The sequence below is a fragment of the Sorex fumeus genome, unplaced genomic scaffold (genome assembly GCF_029834395.1).
Source record: "Sorex fumeus unplaced genomic scaffold, SorFum_2.1 ptg000015l, whole genome shotgun sequence".
NCBI lineage: Eukaryota > Metazoa > Chordata > Mammalia > Eulipotyphla > Soricidae > Sorex > Sorex fumeus.
Window position 1 is genome coordinate 3,730,379 of NW_026606072.1, and position 20,181 is coordinate 3,750,559.

Here is a 20,181-nt window from a genome sequence, read left to right on the forward strand (position 1 = left end):
GGAGGAAGGGGCTGCGGGGGGGAGGAGAGAAGAAGGAAAGAAAGAAATCCTGTCTTCCTGCACCGAACCCTAGTGATCCCTGGTCCCTGCTGAGTCTGGATGGCCCCAAAAGCAACAAACAAACAACTTTTTCTCGCTCCCTCTGGTTTATGCTTTTTTTTTTTTTAAGGAGAGGGGGTGTGCTTTTTTGTTTGTCTTTGGACTACACCCAGTGGTGCTCCATGCTCTGCACTCAGAGATCAGTCCTGGTGGAGCTCAAGGAACCCTATGTGATACGAGGGATCAGCCCTGGGCTGAGCACATGCCAAGGCAGCACCTCAGCCCTCTGGTCTATTCTGAACACAGCCTCCAGGGCAGCTCCCGCCCAGCCTGCAAGAGTGCCTCAGCCTGTGCTCAGATTGCTGCCCAGCCTCGCCTGAGTGAGGAATTCTTATGGGGTCTTGCAGCTGAATGGGGATTGTGAAATATTCTATAGCCAATTTCTTTATGATTTATGGACAGTGAAGGCTTGACTTGTATGCATATTTTATATACCTGTCTACCCAGGCTTGCATAAAATTTGGGGGGAGAGAAAGGGCTGGGGCTGGGGAGATAGTAAGCTGGGTAGGGCATTTTCCTTGAAAGCCGCTGACCCAGGTTTGATCCCTGGCACCACATGTGGTTCCCGAAGCCTGCCAGGAGTAACTCTAACTCTCCGCGTATCCAGTGTCGAGTGTCGAATTGCCCCGTGTCACCCCAAAACAAAAAAGAGGGAAGGAGGTTTAGTGGCCTTTTAAATAGTCACTGGTGGATATATCTTCCCTGAGTGCATTTCAGAGAGAAGAGAAGGATTCCTCAGTGATGGCAGTCTTAGGAATTGTTGTGGAGCATAGATGTGGCCTTGCTAAGACTTGGCCTGCAGGGCTGGAGTGATAGCACAGCGGGTAGGGCATTTGCCTTGCATGCAACTGACCCGGGTTCGATTCCCAGCATCCCATATGGTCCCCCGAGCACCGCCAGAAATAATTCCTGAGTGTAGAGCCAGGAGTAACCCCTGTGCATCGCCAGGTGTGACCCCCCAAAAAAGCAAACAGTAAAAAAGGCTTGGCCTGCAGGCATGACATACCAGAATGTTAGGGAAAGCATTCTTGGTGCACAGCGGGTAGGGCGTTCGCCTTACAAGCGGCCAACACGGCCGACCCGAGTTCGATTCCTCCGCCCCTCTCGGAGAGCCCGGCAAGCTACCGAGAGTATTCGATATGCCAGACACAGTAACAACAAAGTCTCCAATGGAGACGTTACTGGGCCTGCTCGAGCAAATCGACGATCAACGGGAGGGCCTTTACCTTTACCTTTACTCAGATATGAGAGTGTTTTGTATAGGCGGTGTGTAAACTGAAGACTCCTGAAGCCAAGTCGTTGCATTTCCCCCCGGCCTCCCCTTGTGGGCTGACTACACTGTGCCCCCCTCCCCTCTAAACCCGCTGGGGTAAGGAACAGTGACACGAGACTCTGCCTTTCCCCTCCCAGGCGTGTCGTGGGACTCCCTCCCGGACGAGCTGCTCCTGGGAATCTTCTCCTGCCTCTGTCTCCCCGAACTGCTGAAGATCTCCAGCGTTTGCAAGAGGTGGTATCACCTTGCGTGAGTATTATTTCTTCAGCCTCTTTGGTGGTGTGAAGGAAAAGGAGCAGGAGGAGGTGGAGGAGTGGGAAGGGGGGATTTATTTATGCCACTGGGGTTTCAAAGACGAGGAAAATAAAGCAGCATGAAACCAAGCAGGTGTTTGCTTGGTATAATTAAGAGTTCCCATCATCTGCTCCCAGTGGAAGAGAGGAGCTGCCTGGCAATGTGGGGGACCCCACCCTCACCCCCTTTCTGGAAGCTGTATATAGAGTGTCAAACACTTGTGGGCGCAGTCCTAGGCCACACTGCGTTCTCAGGAGGTTCTAGGGGAGATGAGGGCAATAGGATAATAGATGTCAAAGACCACATTGGCAGTGGTGTGATGCACAATTATTTTGAAGCCCAGCTATGATTTTGTATGTTTCCAGTGGTATTCAAAGGAAGGAAAGAGAGGCTGGAGCAATAGTACAGCAACTCGGGTGCTTGCCTTACATGTGGCCAGCCGAGGTTCAATCCCCAGCACCCTGGGTGGTCTCCTAAGCCTTGCCAGGAGTGATCCTTAAGTGCAGAGCCAGGAGTAAGCTCTGAGCATTGCCAGTGTGTTTCCCAAACCCTTAAATAAATGAATTAAAAGATTCTAGTAGGCATGAAACATATTCCCTACTTGGGCTGGAGAAATAGTACAGTAGGTAGAGGTCACTTGCCTTGCACACAGCTGTCCTGGGCTTGATCCCCAGCACACCATACGATCATCCGAGCACCACCAGGAGTGGCCCCTGATCCCTGCTGAGTATGACCCCTCCCCAAACAACAAACAACCCCCAAATTAAAATATGCCCTTTCATACTTGATGGCATGTTTTCTTTTGTTGCTGTTAACCTGCATTAACTTGATATTTAAGTTCATTGCACTGTTCAGAATATTTGGTGCCTTTTGTTTTACAAGCACTTTGTAAAAGCTAAGTAATATTTTCCCATTCACATCAGTTTATATGCATATCCATATTTAGATGCATGTAAATATATGTATTTTTAAACTTAGAGAGTGTTGCCAACTAGCAAGAAAGAACTATGGCTTCTTTGTCCTAATAGATGTCCAATAGCCATATCCCATAATCAGAAAGTGGTAGCTTTCCCCTGTGAGGTTATATTTACGTGCATTTAGGATTGTGGTGGTCATCTGTTGATGCTTAATGAAAACGCCAGGTGGGATCATGTGGTACATTTGAGCCTGCTCTCCTAGTCAAGAATAAGAAATTTGAGCAATCATAAAATTCGAAAAGTAAAGTGATTCAATGATGGAGTTCTGTTCTCTGCCTTCTCTATTATTGCAGTGCTAATGAGAACATTGAAACTTGGGCTTACTACAATAGCCCAAGAAACTTTCAGCAGAATCATGTAAGGCTGATCCATTAAAGTGTCCTGACCAATTGTATCACCAACTTAAAGGTTTCTACGGAATCTGCTTCAGGGCATTTTGAGCGAGCAGCTCGTGCCAGCCTCCGTGTTGGGGCCCCCAGTACTCTGGACTTACCACATGGACATGTCCACTCTCTCTCAGGTTTGACGAGTCTCTGTGGCAGACCTTGGATCTCTCTGGTAAAAACCTGCACCCTGACGTGGCTGGTCAGCTGCTGTCCCGAGGCGTGGTGGCCTTCCGCTGCCCTCGATCATTTATGGACCAGCCGCTAGTTGAAAACTTCAGGTAAGAAAGAGGAAAAGTGAAGTTCCTAATTTGTTGAATGAAGCTTGAAGTGGGAAATGGATTGGAGCTTGGATCTTTGGGGAATTTTTTTTTTTAATTTGTTTTATTTCCGTTTGGAGAGCCACACTCAGCAATGCTTGGGGAACTCCTGGTTTGGTGCTTGGGGGTTGTTCCCAGTGGATTTGGGGGAACCATACAGTACCAGGGATGGAACCCGGGGCTCCTACATGCTTCTCCAGACTTCTGAATTCTTTCCTTTGCCCCCAAATGTTTCCCCTTCCTGGCTTTGCCTCCTGTGCTGGCCCCCAGGGCTTACGGGGTGTGGCCATCCAAAGACAGGACAAGGGCACCAGTGTCTTGGCATTTGGGCTCCTCTCAGTTTCAGAACTGCACAGCCAGTTTCTCACAGGGGGACCATGGTGGAAGGGCTGGTTCTCTGCTGCTCTTTCCGGGTCAAGGAAAACGTCTCCTCAGGTTTTGTGTCTGGAAGCTTCTGACCTCATCCAGAATCAATGTGCAGCTTGGAATTTATGTTTGGTGCTTCTTTGAAAACCTTTTCTCTCCATGATCATTGTTAGTTCCATGCCATCTCATACTTGGATAAATGATACTATTGTTAGCCTGCATTAGCCTGCATATTTAAGCACATTGCACTGTTCCAGTGTTTGGTGTCTTTTGGTTTTCACAAGCACGTTGTAAAAGCTAGGTAATATTTTTATATTGGATAATTAGATACTTACTGAACAGAAAGAGAGGCTAAAGATAGCAGCGCTCAGCTTGCTTCCGAGGCCTGAGAGAGAGTCAGGGGAAGGGGTTTGCCTTGCACAAAGCTGACTCTGGTTTGATTCCTGACACTGCTGCATATGGTGCCAGGGGTGATCCCTGAGCACAGTTGGAGCGGCAAATAAAAATAAGTTCCCTTGTGAGCTGCACACACTGGTGACTGGCGCATCTTACAGTCTTCCCTTCCGTGTTCATTCCTTAGGCGTCCGTGTCCCAAAAGGAATCTTCTGGCAAGGCCAGAGAGGTAGAGCGAGGGCAGGGCACATGCCCTGCACGCAGAGGACCTGGGTTTAGTCTGCAGCACAGCTGATGATCCCCCAAGCACAGCCAGAAATGAGCCCTGAGCACTGAGCCAGGACTCGCTTCTCAGCACACTGGTACGACTCCAAAACAAAAGAAATCATGTGTCTGTTTGAAGTTTTCTTTCTTTTGTTTTTGTTTTGGTTTTGGGGGCCATTCCAGGGCTTATTATTCCTGGCTCTGCACTCAGAAATCATACCTGATGGTGCTCGCAGGACCATATGGGTTGCCCGGGATCAAACCTGGGTCCACCACATGCAAGGCAAACACAGTATTGCTGTTCTATTGCTTTGGCACCTGTTTAAATTTTTTGGCTTTTTGGTTTGATTTTGGTTTAGGGGCCACACCCCGTGGTGCTCAGGAGCTACTCCTGGTTTGTACTTGGGGGTCCTCTGTACCTAGTGGTCCTCTGGAGACCATGGAATGCCAGGGATCAAACCCAGGGCCTCACGTATGCAAGGCACGTCCTCTACCTTGAGCCATGAGCTCGACCCGGTTTTTTTGAAAACAGAAATCTACAAGGAACTAAGGAAAATGTTGAGGCATTTGTGCAGGAGTTTGCTTCAGCCACCTGGAATGTCCAGACCAGGAGGACAGGAGGAGGAAGAATTGAGGAGAATTGAGGGTTTGGAGGAGTGAAGCCTAGATAACCAGGTGCCAAGGGGAGAAAAGAGAAAATCCAAGCCAAAGAGAGGAGCTAGAGAATTTAGTGATGGAGAGGGTGGCCGGGGACACTGGACACCGAGGAGACCCCCCCAGGTGGCCAGAATTCATTTCTGCCACTGTGTCATGGGCAGGTCCCGACTCCAGCCAGCAGCCCTCTTTGAGAGGGGCCGGCTAGGGATAGGGCTGGGGAATTCTGGTTTTTTTGTTTGTTTGTTTGTTTTTTAATTTGTGTGTGTGTGTGTGTTTTTTCTTTTTGGGTCACACCCAGTGATGCACAGAGGTTATTCCTGGCTCCACACTCAGGAATTACCCCTGGTAGTGCTCAGAGGGCCATATGGGATGCTGGGAATCGAACCTGGGTCAGCTGCGTGCAAGGCAAATGCCCTACTCGCTGTGTTAGTGCTCCAGTCCCAGGGCCAGGGAATTCTGAACAACTTCTGTGCACTGTTCCCTGAAGATCAGTGCCACTTTGATGACAAAAGGACAGACAAGGACCGACTCTGTCCTCGGAGCAGCTGGAGTCTCATTGTGCCCTCAGGCAAGCCCGTGTCCTCCCCACCCGCACCTCACTCAGCCCGCTCATACATGTCCTGTCGTCTAGCACCCAGAACCTTCTGGGTCCAGATCTGCAGCCCCCGTGTGAGCATCCTTAGGCCTGACTCATTCCCCCGCCTCGCGCCCCACCCCCTCCATGTATCGTGGCCACCGCTGCCTCCCTGCCCTCCGCGTCCACCCCCCACACCGTGGGCTGCATCGTGAACTTCATCTCTGGGTACCCACATCCAGCTCATTCCCATGACGCCCCCGCTGGTTCCTTTCTGAGAGGGTTCCTCCAGAGGCAGCAGCTGTTCAAGAGAACGGGAGCGGATGTTCTCCTGAACTGGAACAGGAGCAGATTCAGGATGATCTCTCGTATGTGGGAGAGCAAGAAGTCTCCTAGGGGAATATCAGGTGCCCGGTGGCAGTAGAAACTGATCAGGAGAAGTGGTCTGCAGGCAAAAGCGTGGCCCTGGGGCAGGGCTGAGTGGGGAGAAGTTAGGAGAGGGAACAGTCGAGGAGGGAAGAAGTGCCTGTACAGAGGAAGAGTGGAGGGTGGGAGGGAAACTGGGGCGTTGGTCGAGGGTAGTGGGCACTAGTGAAGGGGCTGGTATTAGAACAATATATACCTGAAATGCCATCATAAGTATCTTTGTAATAGTGATACCATTTGTTTTAAAACTGGAAAGAAAAGGTTCACTTAGATTTATGTCTGGATGAAGGAGGTGGGGATGGCTTTGGGCCTAGTAATAATTTAGAATCCCAAAGCTTTGCTGCTCCTGGAAAGGGGTGTTGATGGCGTGTTTGTGGGGATGGGGAGGCGATGTGATCCAGAGGCACGTGTCCCCGCATCTTACGGAGCCCCGTTTCCCTCTCTCGTGGGCTCAGCCCCTTCCGCGTGCAGCACATGGACCTGTCCAACTCCGTCATCGAAGTTTCTGCCCTGCTCGGCCTGCTGTCCCAGTGCTTCAAGCTGCAGAATCTCAGCCTGGAAGGCCTGCGGCTGTCGGATGCTGTGGTCAAGTGAGTGGCATCCCGGTCAGGACCCCTCTCCCACCCTGGCCCTCACCCCCTGTCCCCACACACATGCACACACAACCTCTCTGTTCACTGATTTAACCCAGACCCCGGTACTTTTACGTTCGGGACCACCGGGGCCACACCCAGCAGTGTGTGTGGGAGGGGAGTTCATGGTGATGAAAATCAAGGTTGAATCCTTGCCTGGCAAGCTCTTTTTCTCTGACCACAGGCAGCTGGCTGCTATCTCTGTCTGTTTCCTGACTAGCTGGGCCACCCTTTGTCCTTACTTGGTGGGCCCAGGAAACAGCCAGTGCACGTGTCTAACTTCTCCCAGTCTTCCCAGGACTCATGTGAGCAGCAGAAGGTCACTGGCTACTGGGAGGCCGGCCTTCTGCTGGGGCCTAAACAAAGATGAAGGCAGGTGTCGGGTGTGGGCGAGACCTGCAGTGTTGGTGATGCTATGGCAGTCAGAAAGGCTGTGATCACCTCTAGGGAGGGCAGCCCCCATGGCGGAAGTGAGTCTTAAGCTAAGCACTAAAGCTAGTCGGGCAGGAGATCTCCAAGAGATAGGGCAGAGGAGGCTGGCCTGGTCAAGCTCCGTGGCTCGAGTTCTTCCAGCTGTGGGGCTTGCGTGAGCCTGGGGCTGAGGCACACGACGGGAATGAGATGGAGGGACCAACCCCTCCTTGTGGGGGATATAAAGAGAAGCACAATAAAGTGGGTTCTGAGGATGCAAGGAAGATAACTTTGTTGAAATGGAAAGGTGGGGCACCATGAAAGATCTAGGCAGGAACCTAGACTAGTTTGCATCTTATTGGATTTATTCTGATGAGAAATGTTGCAACCTGATGATTGGGGAGTAGTTGTCACAGTAATGTTTATTGAGCACCTACTCAGTGCCAAGTACTGGATACTTTAAAGGGATGCTCTCTCATTTGTTTGGAATGTGAAATGTGTTCTCCTTATTCCACGCATAGGTGGCAGATCCAAGATTTGAACCTGGGAGTGAAGTGTAAATCCAGAATTCTTGTTCTGCATCCCCCCCAGCTCACCAGCCTGAAGCCATGGGGAAGGGAAAAGGGAGGGCAAGTCTGGGGTATCTTCGAGAAAGAAGACTGTAGCCAGCAGCCGCATTGGTGGCCAAGTCTTGGTGCCAGGTTCTGTGCTCAGCACTCGTTCACAGTAGGTGTTTTGTCTTGCTCTTGCCAGAAAGAGCCCAGTTGCCATTTCCCAGATAAAGAAGTGGAGGTAAACCATTCCCTGCTGGGTGTTGCATCGTGGCTCTGAATTTAAACTCACTTCTCACTCACTATCTGTGTGTGTGAAACTGCTCCACGAACCCGTTGTACTCACAAAGTCTGTGGATCAAGTACAAGTATCTTCATGATTTTTTCCCACTCTTCTCTTCCCAGTAATCTGGCACAGAACTCAAACTTGCTGCGACTAAACCTTTCTGGGTGTTCTGGATTCTCTGAGTTTGCCTTGAAGACGTTGCTGAATAGCTGCTGCAGGTAGGAAGTTTTGTGATTTGACTGTAGCGCTGTTTCAAAGGTGCTGTTATTCTTCACGTCTGAAGAGAATTGGACAACGTTCTTTTTTTTTTTTTGTTTTCCTGTTTGTTTGTTTTTCTCTTTTGGGCCATACCTGGTAGTGCTCATTGCTCATGGCTGTGCACTAGGGGTCACTCCTGACAGACTCTGGGATCACATGTGCCAGGGATTGAACCCAGATTAGCCATGTATAAGTAAGGCACTTTACCTACTGCTGTACTGTCTCCTCAGCTACAAATTGGGTTAATTTTTAAGGTATTTATTTTGTTGTTTTGGTTTGGTGCCAGGGATCAAACCCAGGTCAGCGATAGCCCAGGCAAATGCCCTGCTCACTGTACTATTTCTTGACCCTTAAGCTGTTTTAACATGCTAAGCTCTTGATTTGGATCATACAGTATGCTTTTTCTTCCAGGAGCCAAATCAATCAAGTTTGCAAGAGATGCTTAGTTTAGTAATTCCTTTTAAAAAAAGAAAATGTCAAACCTAGGAAGATAGAGTAATAGTGTGTCTATTCACACTAAGCATGATTTGAAATTCATCTGTTCATAACTGGCTGTATGTAGTCAGAATTTTCCCCCTATAATTGATTTCTGTAGGCCTAACCAAAAGTTTTTGATTAAATATGGTGCATATTGACAGATAATACATAATAAGTTTGGTGAATTTATTAAAAGCATCTCTTGTGAAGTAGGAGGCTGGAGAGTTAACACAACGGGTAGGCCTTTACCTTGTATGTGGTGAACTTGGGTTTTGATCTCCAGCATCCCATATGGTCGTCTGAGCACCAGGAGTAATTCCTGAGTGCAGATCGAGGAGTAATCCCTGAGCATTGATGATTGTGTGGCACCCCCACCCCCCCCCCAAACTCTCTCTCTCTCACACACACACACACACACACACACACACACACGAGAGAGAAACTGAAATAAGTCAGTATCGAAATAAGACGAGTTACAGATATGAAGTGGGAGGGGGGCGTGGATCCCAGAATATGCAATATTGGGTGTGCTCTTGTCTATTCCCTTGATCTTTTGCTAAAGCACTGTAGCTCTGTTTTCTGTTTTCTTAATCTGCTGGAAGTAGGTTTTCTTTGGATAGGAATGTTGTAGGAAGGGGAAACAGGAAGCCCTGCACTGCTCAGGCATGTGAGGAATGGGAAGATGGTTTCATGCCTACCTGCTGTTTCACCCACTGGACAAAGGCAAATCGGGCTTTTGTGGAGATACGGTGAAAGAGACTCTCAGTGTCACTGTCTCTTGATGAACCTCTGGTACAATCCATCAGATTTCAAAACAAAACAAAACAAAAAAAAACACATTTCAGGTGATTGCTGTGTCTGGATGGTGTTTGCCTACAGCCTGGTGGTTGAGAAAGAGCAGGGAGGCTAGAGTTTCCACATTCAATTCTGGCACTGGGTTGGATGTCCAAAGCAATGGGGCCTGCCTCTCCATCGCCACAAGGGGGCAGCATTCACCAGGACCTGGGCGCAGACCCCAGGCAGCCGAGTAGAGAGAGCAAGGGTCCACTGTCTCATGACAGCAGAGGTTCCTCTGTGAAGTGCTCCGGGAGCTGCGACTTGGCGTTTCCTTTGAAGCCCCAGCCTCTGGCGTCTGTGCTCCAGCCGCCCACTTTCCTCTGTGTCCCTCTTCCCGTACAGGCTGGACGAGCTGAACCTCTCCTGGTGCTTCGACTTCACGGAGAAGCACGTGCAAGTGGCAGTGGCACACGTGTCCGAGACCATCACCCAGCTGAACCTCAGTGGCTACCGGAAGAACCTCTCAAGAGCAGGTGAGCCCCCCCTGACCTGCCCTCCCTCGAGGCCGCCCTCCGCAGCAGGGAGTAGGTGAAGGCCGTGACCGGTGTGGGCTGGAGAGGTCAAAACCTTCAGACGCGACATTACTTTTGCGTGGAACTCTTCTGCCACTTGCTCTTTGTGTTTTTGTTTTCTTTTTGCTTTTGGGCCCTTCCTGGCAGAGCTCGCCATAGGGGATAGCACGGATCAAACCAGAGTGGGCCACGCACAAAGCAAGCACCAGACCCGGGTCACTACCTGACCAGCCTGTCATCAGCTCCACCTGTAGTTTTGGAAAACCCCGATGAGAACAGGGCAGGGCAGCCCTTGATGGGTGTGGGACAGGGGTCACTGGCCGGTGCCAGCACTGGGGGCTTCTGGAGAGCTTGAGGCCTCTCAGGTGTGCTGGCAGCATCTAGCAGGCAGAGCCAGGAGTGCTTAGAAACAGTGCTCAGAGCAATAGAGAAACACCCACTGATCTGAACTGCCACTGTGCTGCAGCTGAAATACACCCCGCCCACCCCCGTGTGGGAGCCCGTTTGCCCGTTCACACTTGACCTTGACTTAGCTCTTGGGTCTGAGGGCAATGGGGAGTAGGCACCCAATCAGGTCACACAGAACCGGTCCTACAAGCCTCAGCGTTCACTCAGGATTGTTTTGTCTGTTTTTTGACTGTTGAGAAATGCTTCCAATTCTTCTCCTCCCTCCCCTTCCGTGTAACTCCGCATTTTATTTACCCAGTTTCTTCCCAATTTTTATTTAATCACAGGCTTTACAATAATGTTGATAAGAGGCTTGCACACATCGTGTTCTACACATACACACATACACCCTGCCCCCAGAGGGTCAGGGTCCATCAGGGTCTCACCTCCCCTGTCAACCCACTCCACCCCCAGAGTCTCACCTCCCTTGTCACCCCCACTCCAGCCCCAGGGTCTCACCTCCCTTGTCACCCCCACCCTCCCCCACCCCTTGAAGCTGGGTTGTATAGGGTGGCTCTCCTGAGAGCCCAAAGCCTCTGGACTGTTGATATTCCACATCTGAGCGAGACTGTTCTGTTTCCCCCCTCCTCTGACTTCTCTCAGCTTAGTGGCCTCTGGTTCCAGCCAAGTAGCAATAAAGCGCAGTATTTCATCTTTTCCTGGAGCTGAGGGCGCCACGTGTTTATGTATCACGTGTTCCCTATCTGTTCATCTGTCCTTGGGCTGTCCATCAGGTTGTTTCCCAATCTTGGCTATTGTGAGGAACGCTGCAGTGACCGGAGAGTGCAAATGTCTTTACAAAACAGTGTTCTTGGACCCTGCAGTAGATGCTAAGAAGAGGAATTCCTGGGTCATATGGAAACTCAATCCTTAGATTTTGGTTTTGTTTTGAGGCCACACCCAGCAACGCTCAGGGGTACTCCTGGCTTGGCACTCAGGATTTATTCCTGGCAGTGCTTGGAGGACCATATGGGATACCAGGGATTGAACCCAGGTCAGCCACGTGCAAGGCAAGTGCCCTACCTCTGTACTGTTGCTCCGGCCACAGCTTAATTCTTGATTTTTTGACAAGTACTCATACTGCGTACTGTTTCCCACAGAGGTGAGGCCTCCTTTATCCCTTCAACCCTACAGCACTGGTTTTTTTATATTCTTTTTTTGCAGGGGGGATTTGAATTTGGGAGCAACGCCTCAAGGTGCTCAGGGCTTACTCCTGGCAGTGCTTAGGGAACGATATGCCGAATCAGGGTTTGAACTGGGGTCGACCCTGTGCCAAGCAAGACCTTGTCCTCTGTTCTCTATCTCTCTAGCTGTCCTTCTAAAGGAATTCTTTGTGATGTCTGCCAGTCTCACTAGTGTGAGGTAATATCTTGCTGTTGTTTTGATTTGCTATTGCGACACTTTCGATGTGCTTGGGCAAGTGACTGCAGGATCTCTGTAGTGGCTTCCCCTTGCCATTCCCGGCTGCGCGCGGCACCAGTGTACACATCCACCCAATCCTGGTGTCTGGAATGCCTTGTTAGCTCCTCTGTGTGTAACTGTTTTGTTCATTATAATTTTTAATTTCATGAAAAAGATGTGAATCAAGTCCAGAGCGATAGTACAGTGGGTAGGGCATTTGCTTTGCACATGTCCGACCTGGATTCAAGCCCCAGCATCCCATATGGTCTCCTGGGCATCACTAAGAGTAATTCCTGAGTGCAAAGCTAGGAGTAACTTCTGAGCATTGCTGGGTATGTCACTCCCTCCCCCCCCCACACACACACACACCGATCCCCAAATCCCCGCCCCAGAGAAGATATAGATCAAGCATTTATAGTACGTATCTTCTTACACTTCAGTAGCATTTGAACATCACTTCCCTAGGATATGGTTGGGCTCTCTGGTGAGATATCTCAGGATAAGAAGGAAAGAGGTGGGACAGAATGGACTCAGAGTGTGGATACTTTCAGGGAGAGAATTGGACTTTGTTGAACTTGAATGTGAGTAGAAATAGATCATCAGTTGCTCTCCTTGTTAACAAACATTGAAAATCTCTCCATTTTATAAACAGCCCCAGACAAGGACGAATTTGATTTCCTACAAAGCAGAAACACCCAGCCAGAGATTGACTATGATTCTCAGGTTCGAGGTCGCCTCTCGCCAGATGGCCTTCTCCCCTCCAACAGTCTTTTCCGGTCTTCCTCACTGCGTGTCAGCTTCTTCCTCCCACACAAATAGCCGGTGGTGCCCAACTGACATTTCCTTCCTACTGAGAGAGAGACAGAAAGAGACAGAGAGAGAGAGACAGGAGTGTGTGTGTGTGTGTGTGTGTGTGTGAGAAAGAGAGAGAGAGAGAGAGAGAGAGAGAGAGAGAGAGAGATTCTTTGAAATGAACTGAAGTTTTAGAACTGTGGCGACACTCTTCTCTGGGCAAACTGCTGTTAATTTTTTCCCAAGGTTAGCTTAGAACACTTTCCTTTGTTCCTCTGTTAAAGAACAGATAGTCTATTGACCAAATATTGGCAAGAACGTAGGTAATACTTGCAAGCCATGCAAGAACAGAGACACACATGGTGAGTGGAAGGGGCTCAGTACCGTGACTAGTGGTTTTGACACTAGAGCCTTTGGCAAGGGCACTCCCTCTTTCATTGGTGTCGTTTGGATTCCTTTAGTTCCTGGACTGGGGCTGAATTCTCCCTTCAGGGATTCAGGATTCAGGGAATTGCTGCACCACTTACTGGTTTGTCTTGAGCTGATTGTTCAACTTCTCATTCCTCAGTTTTCTCCTGGATAAAACAGATCACATGGGACCAACCTCTTGGAGTAAGGCACACTGAACCGTTCTTGGCACGTCCTAAGAATTCTGTCACGAGTGGTCATTTTTATCACCTCTCACGGGGCGACACTGAACGTGCTCTGCGCGCGTCTCGGAGGGTCTGGCTGTCAGCCTTGCACTTGAGTTTGGCTTCTCTTGTTGGCATCTGAAACAGCAGTCTCGAGGCAGCCGTTCCTGAGATCCTTGAGCCACTGTTGAATGGAAGTGAAGAAGGAACCTTGGCCGTGGCTACAGATAATTGACTCTTCCCACCCAGAGACCACTGGCTGGACATGAGGGAGAGAGGGTGGAGAGGGAGACCAAGGGTATCCATCCCCCAGCACCCGTTCTTTCCAGCTGGTTTCAGAATGTCGGATCTGACTCGGGATTCTCTTGATGGCCAGCTGGCTGACTAGATGGTGGGTCCCTCAAGATTGCCTTGTGTACTTTGTCCATCCAGTCATTCATTGAAAGCGTGTTTTCTGAGCGCTTGCCAGGCAGAAAGCCCTGGAGGGTGTCACCTGGCAAAATAGTCACCCTTGTGGAGACATCTTTGTGAGGAAGGCAGACAGATGAGGAAGGATTTTTACATGCACGGAAAGGAGGGTCAAGGACATGGGGGGATGGGGAGCAGGAGGGTTTCTCTGGGGAAGCAATTTTTGAGCAGAGAGCTGGATGAGTAGACTTCATAAATATATAAGGAGGGAACATTCTAGAACTAAGGACCAGCTGGTAGAAGGGCCTTGAGCTGGCAGGCCCTGAGGAAGGGGAGTGGTAAGAGATGCCAGTTAGCGGGGCCCCCTGAGCCCAAGGAAGGCTGGTCCGGATTTTCTTCCTTGAGAGCTGGGAGGCCACTGGCTCTTTGGCCCTAGGAATGACAGGATCTGACAGCTTTTCCGAGTCGTTCAGTGCTGGATTGCGCAGAAGCTGGAGAAAGCTCAGGTGATAGGAAGGGGTCAGATGTGGGACGCGTTCTGAGAGCCCCATGTGGCAGAATTTGGTAACAGATGGGACGTGGGAGGGGCATGAGTGCCTGCCACAGTGACGGCACTCCTTACTGCGAAGGAAATGACTTGGAACAGATTTGAGGGCCAAAATCAGGGTTTGGTGTGAGGCATATATTGGAGAAACTAATTGCATATTCCTGTGGGACCTTGAACCAGCTGAAAATGAAAATTTAGGATGCAGAGGAGAGATGAGGAAAGAAGATACAGCTGTGAGAAAGAGGGACAAAACCTCAGACAAGAAGTTTGTTTTGAAAATAAATAACAAACGAATTTATGAGTGATTAAGACGAAGCCTTTCTGGGGGGCTGGGGGACTGCAAAATAACTCATGTGACTTGCTTCCGATTGTTGGCATGGGGAGGTGTGTTCCTGATCAGTGCTGGGGCGGCCTAGAGGCCACTCCTGGCAATAATTAGTCCTGGGGCTGGGCAGTTCAGAGCGCAGAGCTGCAGGGCCCACCAAGGCTAGGGTGCTGGGCTTGGAGGGAGAAGGGGTGCAGAGTCCCGATGTCTGCTGAGCTCTCTCCCTGGCCCTGTTTGGAGGAATTCATTTTTTGAATGACTGGTCTGAGGGGCCACATGTGTTGCTGTTGGGGAATATATATATCCCTGGTGGCTTGGTGCTGAGAGGTGCCTCCCAGCTTAGAAAACCTCTGTGTGCTGTGTGTGTGTGTGTGTGTGTGTGTGTGTGTGTGTGTGTGTGTGTGTGTGTAACTCCTGAATATTTTCATTTTGCTTCTTGTGCTTTAGAAGCCACACCTGCTGGTGCTCAGGGCTTCCTCCTAGCTCTGCACTCAAGGATCAAGCCCTGGCAATGCTCAGGAGCCATGTGTGGTGCTAGAGTTTGAACCAGGTTGACCACTTGCAAGTTGAGAGCTTTACTACTGTACTATCTCTCTGGCCCCTGCAGTTGATATTTTCACCCTCAAAAAAAAAAGGAAAATGAAAGAAAATTTTGCTTTCCTGAAAAACTGCTCAAAATGAAACACCTATTTACCTTACATGTCAGGAACTGGTCTATTTCTTCAATTCTAGGTGGTGTAATAGAATTTTTTCCACTTGGTGCCTGAAAAGCAGCATTTTAATTTTATTTTGCGTTTCTTGCTCTACTTTTATGTTTTAATTTTGCAAAATATTTATTGGTGTTCTTTATTTCTATCACTTATGTTCTTTTATTCTTTATTCTGTTGGATGTATGCTGGAAACATTTATTCTCGGATTCCTGAGACTTTAGTTGTATTTTTCTTTTGTTCTATTGTAATAGTTATGAAATGTTACATGGTAAATTATAGCATTCCCTTTGTTTTCTTTTTATGTTTAGAAACTATTTACGTGGCTCAAGATCCAGTGAGTAATTTTTGCATATAGAACCCTTTAATACATGTGAAATTGATTTAGATACATTTGAGTTGGTGAAATTTTTTTCTGGGTTTGGTATCTGTAGTATATTTTCATATCTCATGATTTTGTTCTTTGATATTAAATGCTAATTATATTCAATGATATTTGATGTTAAATGATACTTAACATTAAATGATAGTTTTTTTTTTAGTAGTGATTTTGATTTTGCTTTTTTCTGTTGTGAATGGGATTTCTTTTTCCTTTATCTATCCTGTCATTCATTGTCCTATAAATACCAGTGACAGGCTATTGATATCAAGTCGCTTTATGTAGTTCTGTTACTTTTCCCGTCGGTCCTCAGGTGTTTCTCTGGACTTTCCCGGGTGGACAGTCCTGTGTCCAGGCTGCTGATCTTGCTCTAATAGCGTAGACTCTCGTCGCCTTGTTCTGAACTTGGAGTCGCACAATGTGAATATTTCCAGCTGTGAATATTTCCAGCTGTTGTCCTTTTCTTGCTCCTCATTTAATAGTGACTATTTTTTGTTTTCCAGATCTCTCTACCTTAGTTGGAAGATGCCCTAATCTTGTCCACCTGGACTTAAGGTATGTTCAGTTTTTGCTTATTTGTTTTACAACAGACCCATCAGAAGATCCTGATTACTCATTGAAATGAGTTGGGAATGGTGATGGGCGGCACTGTGAGTGCTAAGCAAGAGTTGCTCGCTGGTGCAGCAATTCAACGCTGCCCTCTGCTCTATTACAGTGACAGCGTCATGCTGAAGAACGACTGCTTTGAGGAATTTTACCACCTCAACTACCTCCAACATCTGTCACTCAGCCGGTGCTATGATATAATACCCGAAACTTTACTGTAAGTATTTCGGTTGCTTAAGGCTTGTAGAAAGGGATCAAAGGAAATAGCAGTTGTTATTAAAATTGATTGTTGTTGGGTTTTCTTTCTTTTTTTTTTTTTAGTTTTTTGTGCCATACCCGGTTGCCCTCAGGGGTCATTTACCTCTGCACATCAGAGATTACTCCTAACAGTCTTGGGGGACCCTGCAGGGTGCTGGGGACTGAACCCAGATCAGCCATGTGCAAGACAAGTGCCTACCCACTGTACTACCACTCTGGCCATTGGAATCAGTTCTTAATAATGAATATTTCAAACTTAAATATCAGTATTAGGGTAAAACCGTCTGGCACATACGTAAAGCAAAGCCTCCAGGAAGTAAAACCAACAGACAGGTTTTTTTGCTCAACATATCTAATAAACTTGGAAGTAACTAGCAACCAAATAAGTGTCTAATGGACTTGAGTTGATGTGTGCTCCAATCACTGCGCTGTGAGTAGGGCTGACTAGTTGCGGGTCCTTTTAGTGTCTGTTTTGGTCTTGGAAAAGAAGTAGAATGCAGCCTTTCCCCGAAGGGAGCTCAGCCCATGGTCAGGGAGGCAGATTGGAGTGGGATCTTTTCTTTTCTCCAGAATTTTTCTTCAATCCCAGTTGGTTTAAATGGCCTCTGGCTAGATTTAGAGAGAAAATTAGTGTCATCTTCTCTTAGTGTCTGGCCTGGATGATGAAGAACAGGGAAGATTAGAGACAAAAAGGTGAAATGTCCTGAGATGGTCTTGCTGTCTTTGAGGAGAGGAGGGATTAAGGTTTCCCAAAAGGGGAAGTGAGTGTCCTGGAGCTGACATGGTGGCTATGCTAGACAGATGCACAGAGGTCTCATCTTTTCTGGTTGCATGTGGGAGGCTAAGCAAGTACCTTTTATACGTGCTCAGCAACTTCCATCGGATCAAGGAAACTTGCAAAGAGAACCGGCATCTCATCCCTCTTCCTTGTAGGATGCGCTCAAGTCATTCTGGGAGTAATAGTTTTATTTTCTGGGACTGGAGAGATAGTACAGGGATTAAGCCCCCTTGCCTTGGGATCCAGCAGATCCCAGTTGGATCTCTGGCACTGCGTATGGTTTCCCGAGCATCACCAGGAGTCATCCCTGAGCACTTCCAGGTATGGCCTCCCAAAACAAAACGTAGCTTACATTTTTTTTAAATTTTACTTTTATAAGATTGTTCACATTAATTGATTACATTCAGTATTTCAACACCAGTCCCACCACCAGTACACCTTCCCACCACCATTATTTTGAATTTTCCCACCATCATTCAAGCCTTCCTGCCAGGGGCAGATGCTAGATAATTTGTTTTCTATTGCTTATTATGAATATCATGAGTGGTCATGCAGCTGCTTTCGCTTCTGGAATTCTAAGATTGTAAATGGTTGGGTTCCAGAGACATCTCTGTAGGGAGCCAGTTCATTTTGAGAATTATTTAGGAGTCTCTGGATCAAGGCCGTTGTTGCCCTGAGATGGTGCCCAAAGGCAGATCGTGGGCATGACAGCTTAAGCGGGCAGAGAGAAGGGAAGGGACAGCCCATCTCTGCTGCTGCCATGTGGCCTGGAGTCTTAGCCCCTGATCCCAAGTACCTGGGTTTTTCTTCTGGAAGCTCATGGCCACCAGGGTGGCCATCTGGAGTGGGAGGAAAGGGCGCACCTGTTCCATCTGAGGTGCCATGGTGGAATGGGCTCCGTACGGGGTCCAGAGAAATCCATAGCTTAATTTTCTTAAGAAGGTTTCTGTCACTCATCCCAGAGAGCTGGAAATTTTTTTTTATCATGTCAAGTGCTTGGAAGTTCTATGAAAACACCAAGACATCACCGTTTTGGATTTGATTGGGTACTCTTCCAGCCAGTCAGCCCCAGATGAGACTTTACCTGACCCGTGTGGAGCTAGCACTGTGCTTGAGTTTCTGGGTCCTACTCAAAAGGATGGAGAAGTGGAACAGAGAATGTGTCCAGTGCCAAAAGACTGCTTTGGCTCATACAAGTTGGGTTTGGGAATTAATAAATCAGATAATTCAGTTAATAGGATTAACCAAGGGAATTAAGCCATCTAGTCATTAGTTTTGATAATTCACGTTAAATGCATCTTGGGGCCCAGGGCCTGAATTTCTCATTTGGAAAAAATGTTGCCTGAACTTCCGTGGCGCTTAGAGTTCTGGGTCTGAGATCATCTGTACGGAGCTCCTAGGAGAACTTCCTGTTCTGTTTTCTAGCTTCTAGAACTCCTGGGAACCTCTAGCATATCCCCCCGCCCACCACCACCACCACCACCAAGGTTTCTCTGTCATCTTTCTTCTTTCCTGTTCTTACCACCTGGCTTCTGGGAGAGTACAGCCATGATTTCTTTGGGGGTAACTTTTCTCATGATGATGTATCCACGGAGTTCTCTGTTTATTCTTTGGCTCCAAAGAGCTGGAGGCTAATCAGATAAACCCTAAATACTCTTTTCCAAACAGAGGTAGGGCAAGGTTGTCAGTCTACATCTTCCTGCTATCCTGGTGAACAAAGATGTTTGCTTAGAATGTCTTGATGGTTCATGGGCACGGACTGAACCCTCAATCAAGACTTTTTTCTGATTAAATCTTTTTGTTGTAAGAGGGTGAATGGTGGTGGTGGGAGGCAGGGGGAGTGAGGGGTAGGATCAGGGAGTGGAGGGAAATACTCTTCTTCTCTACCATGTTGGCCCCCCACCAAATGCCTGGGGCTTAGGACTGGTCAAGTCTTCCCTGGCTCTGCATACACCATCCCGCTGGCCCAACGGCCCAACAGGCAGCCATCAAGCTGTCCCTAAGATCCACCTGTGCTACACGGCACCAGCAGTCGGTTTTCTCTTGGTTCTCTCCTTGGCCTCAGGCTGGAATGAGGAGAGGAATCGTTCACTTGAAGTTGTGTGTGCAGTTCTCAAGATGGGAGGGATGTGTGCTGTAGCTTTCCTGCACTTGGTCTTCGAGGGTTTTCCCCAAACAGCCCCCACCTTGGGGCTCTTTGTGCCGGTACAGCTGATTGCTGGGGCACCAGAGGGGAGATCTTTAGAATTTCTTGCCTCCTCCCTCATGTTCTTTTTTTTAAATAATTTTTAAAAATTAATTTTTTTAATTTGAATCACCATCAGATAGTTACAAAGTTCTTCACGTTCGGGTTTCAGTCTTACAATGTTCCACACCCATCTCTTCACCGGTGTACGTTTCCTGTCACCAATGTCCCCAGTTTCCCTCCCACTAACAAACACCCTTCCCCCAGCCTGCCTCTATATGGCAGGCATCTCTCTCTCCCTCCCTCTCTTTCTTTCTCTCCCCCTCTCCTTTTTTTATTTTAGGCACTGTGGTTTGCAGTGCTGAAAGGGTATCATGCAAATCACTTTACCCCTTTCCAGCACCCAGTTCTTGTCCAGAGTGATCATTTCCAACTCATTGCCATAGTGGTCCCTTCTCTGTCCTAACTGCACTCCCTCCTTTCTTGTGGCAAGCTTCCTACGGTGGATCAGTTCTCATGGTCCTTTTTTCTATTAAAGTCTTTGGGTATTATTCGCACAGTTTTTTTTTTTTAATATCCCACAAATGGTTGCAATCATTTATGTCTTTCCCTCACCTCTGACTCATTTCACTCAGCACGATACTCTCCATGTCCATCCATGGATAAGCAAATTTCATGACTTCATTTTTCCAAGCGGCTACACAGTATTCCATTGTGTCGATGGAC

The 20,181-nt window shown here is 48.2% G+C and overlaps 1 protein-coding gene across 1 annotated transcript in view; it reads left to right on the forward strand.

Annotated features, from left to right (window-relative positions):
* The window catches only part of SKP2 (S-phase kinase associated protein 2), a 37,638-nt gene that overhangs the window by 12,365 nt on the left and 5,092 nt on the right, over window positions 1-20,181 (forward strand). Inside the window, exons 4-10 of the mRNA XM_056112042.1 lie at window positions 1,510-1,621; window positions 3,164-3,307; window positions 6,482-6,616; window positions 8,026-8,124; window positions 9,821-9,951; window positions 16,132-16,183; window positions 16,344-16,451. Coding sequence (XP_055968017.1) covers window positions 1,510-1,621; window positions 3,164-3,307; window positions 6,482-6,616; window positions 8,026-8,124; window positions 9,821-9,951; window positions 16,132-16,183; window positions 16,344-16,451 — 781 coding nt within the window. The remainder of the gene's footprint in view (window positions 1-1,509; window positions 1,622-3,163; window positions 3,308-6,481; window positions 6,617-8,025; window positions 8,125-9,820; window positions 9,952-16,131; window positions 16,184-16,343; window positions 16,452-20,181) is intronic.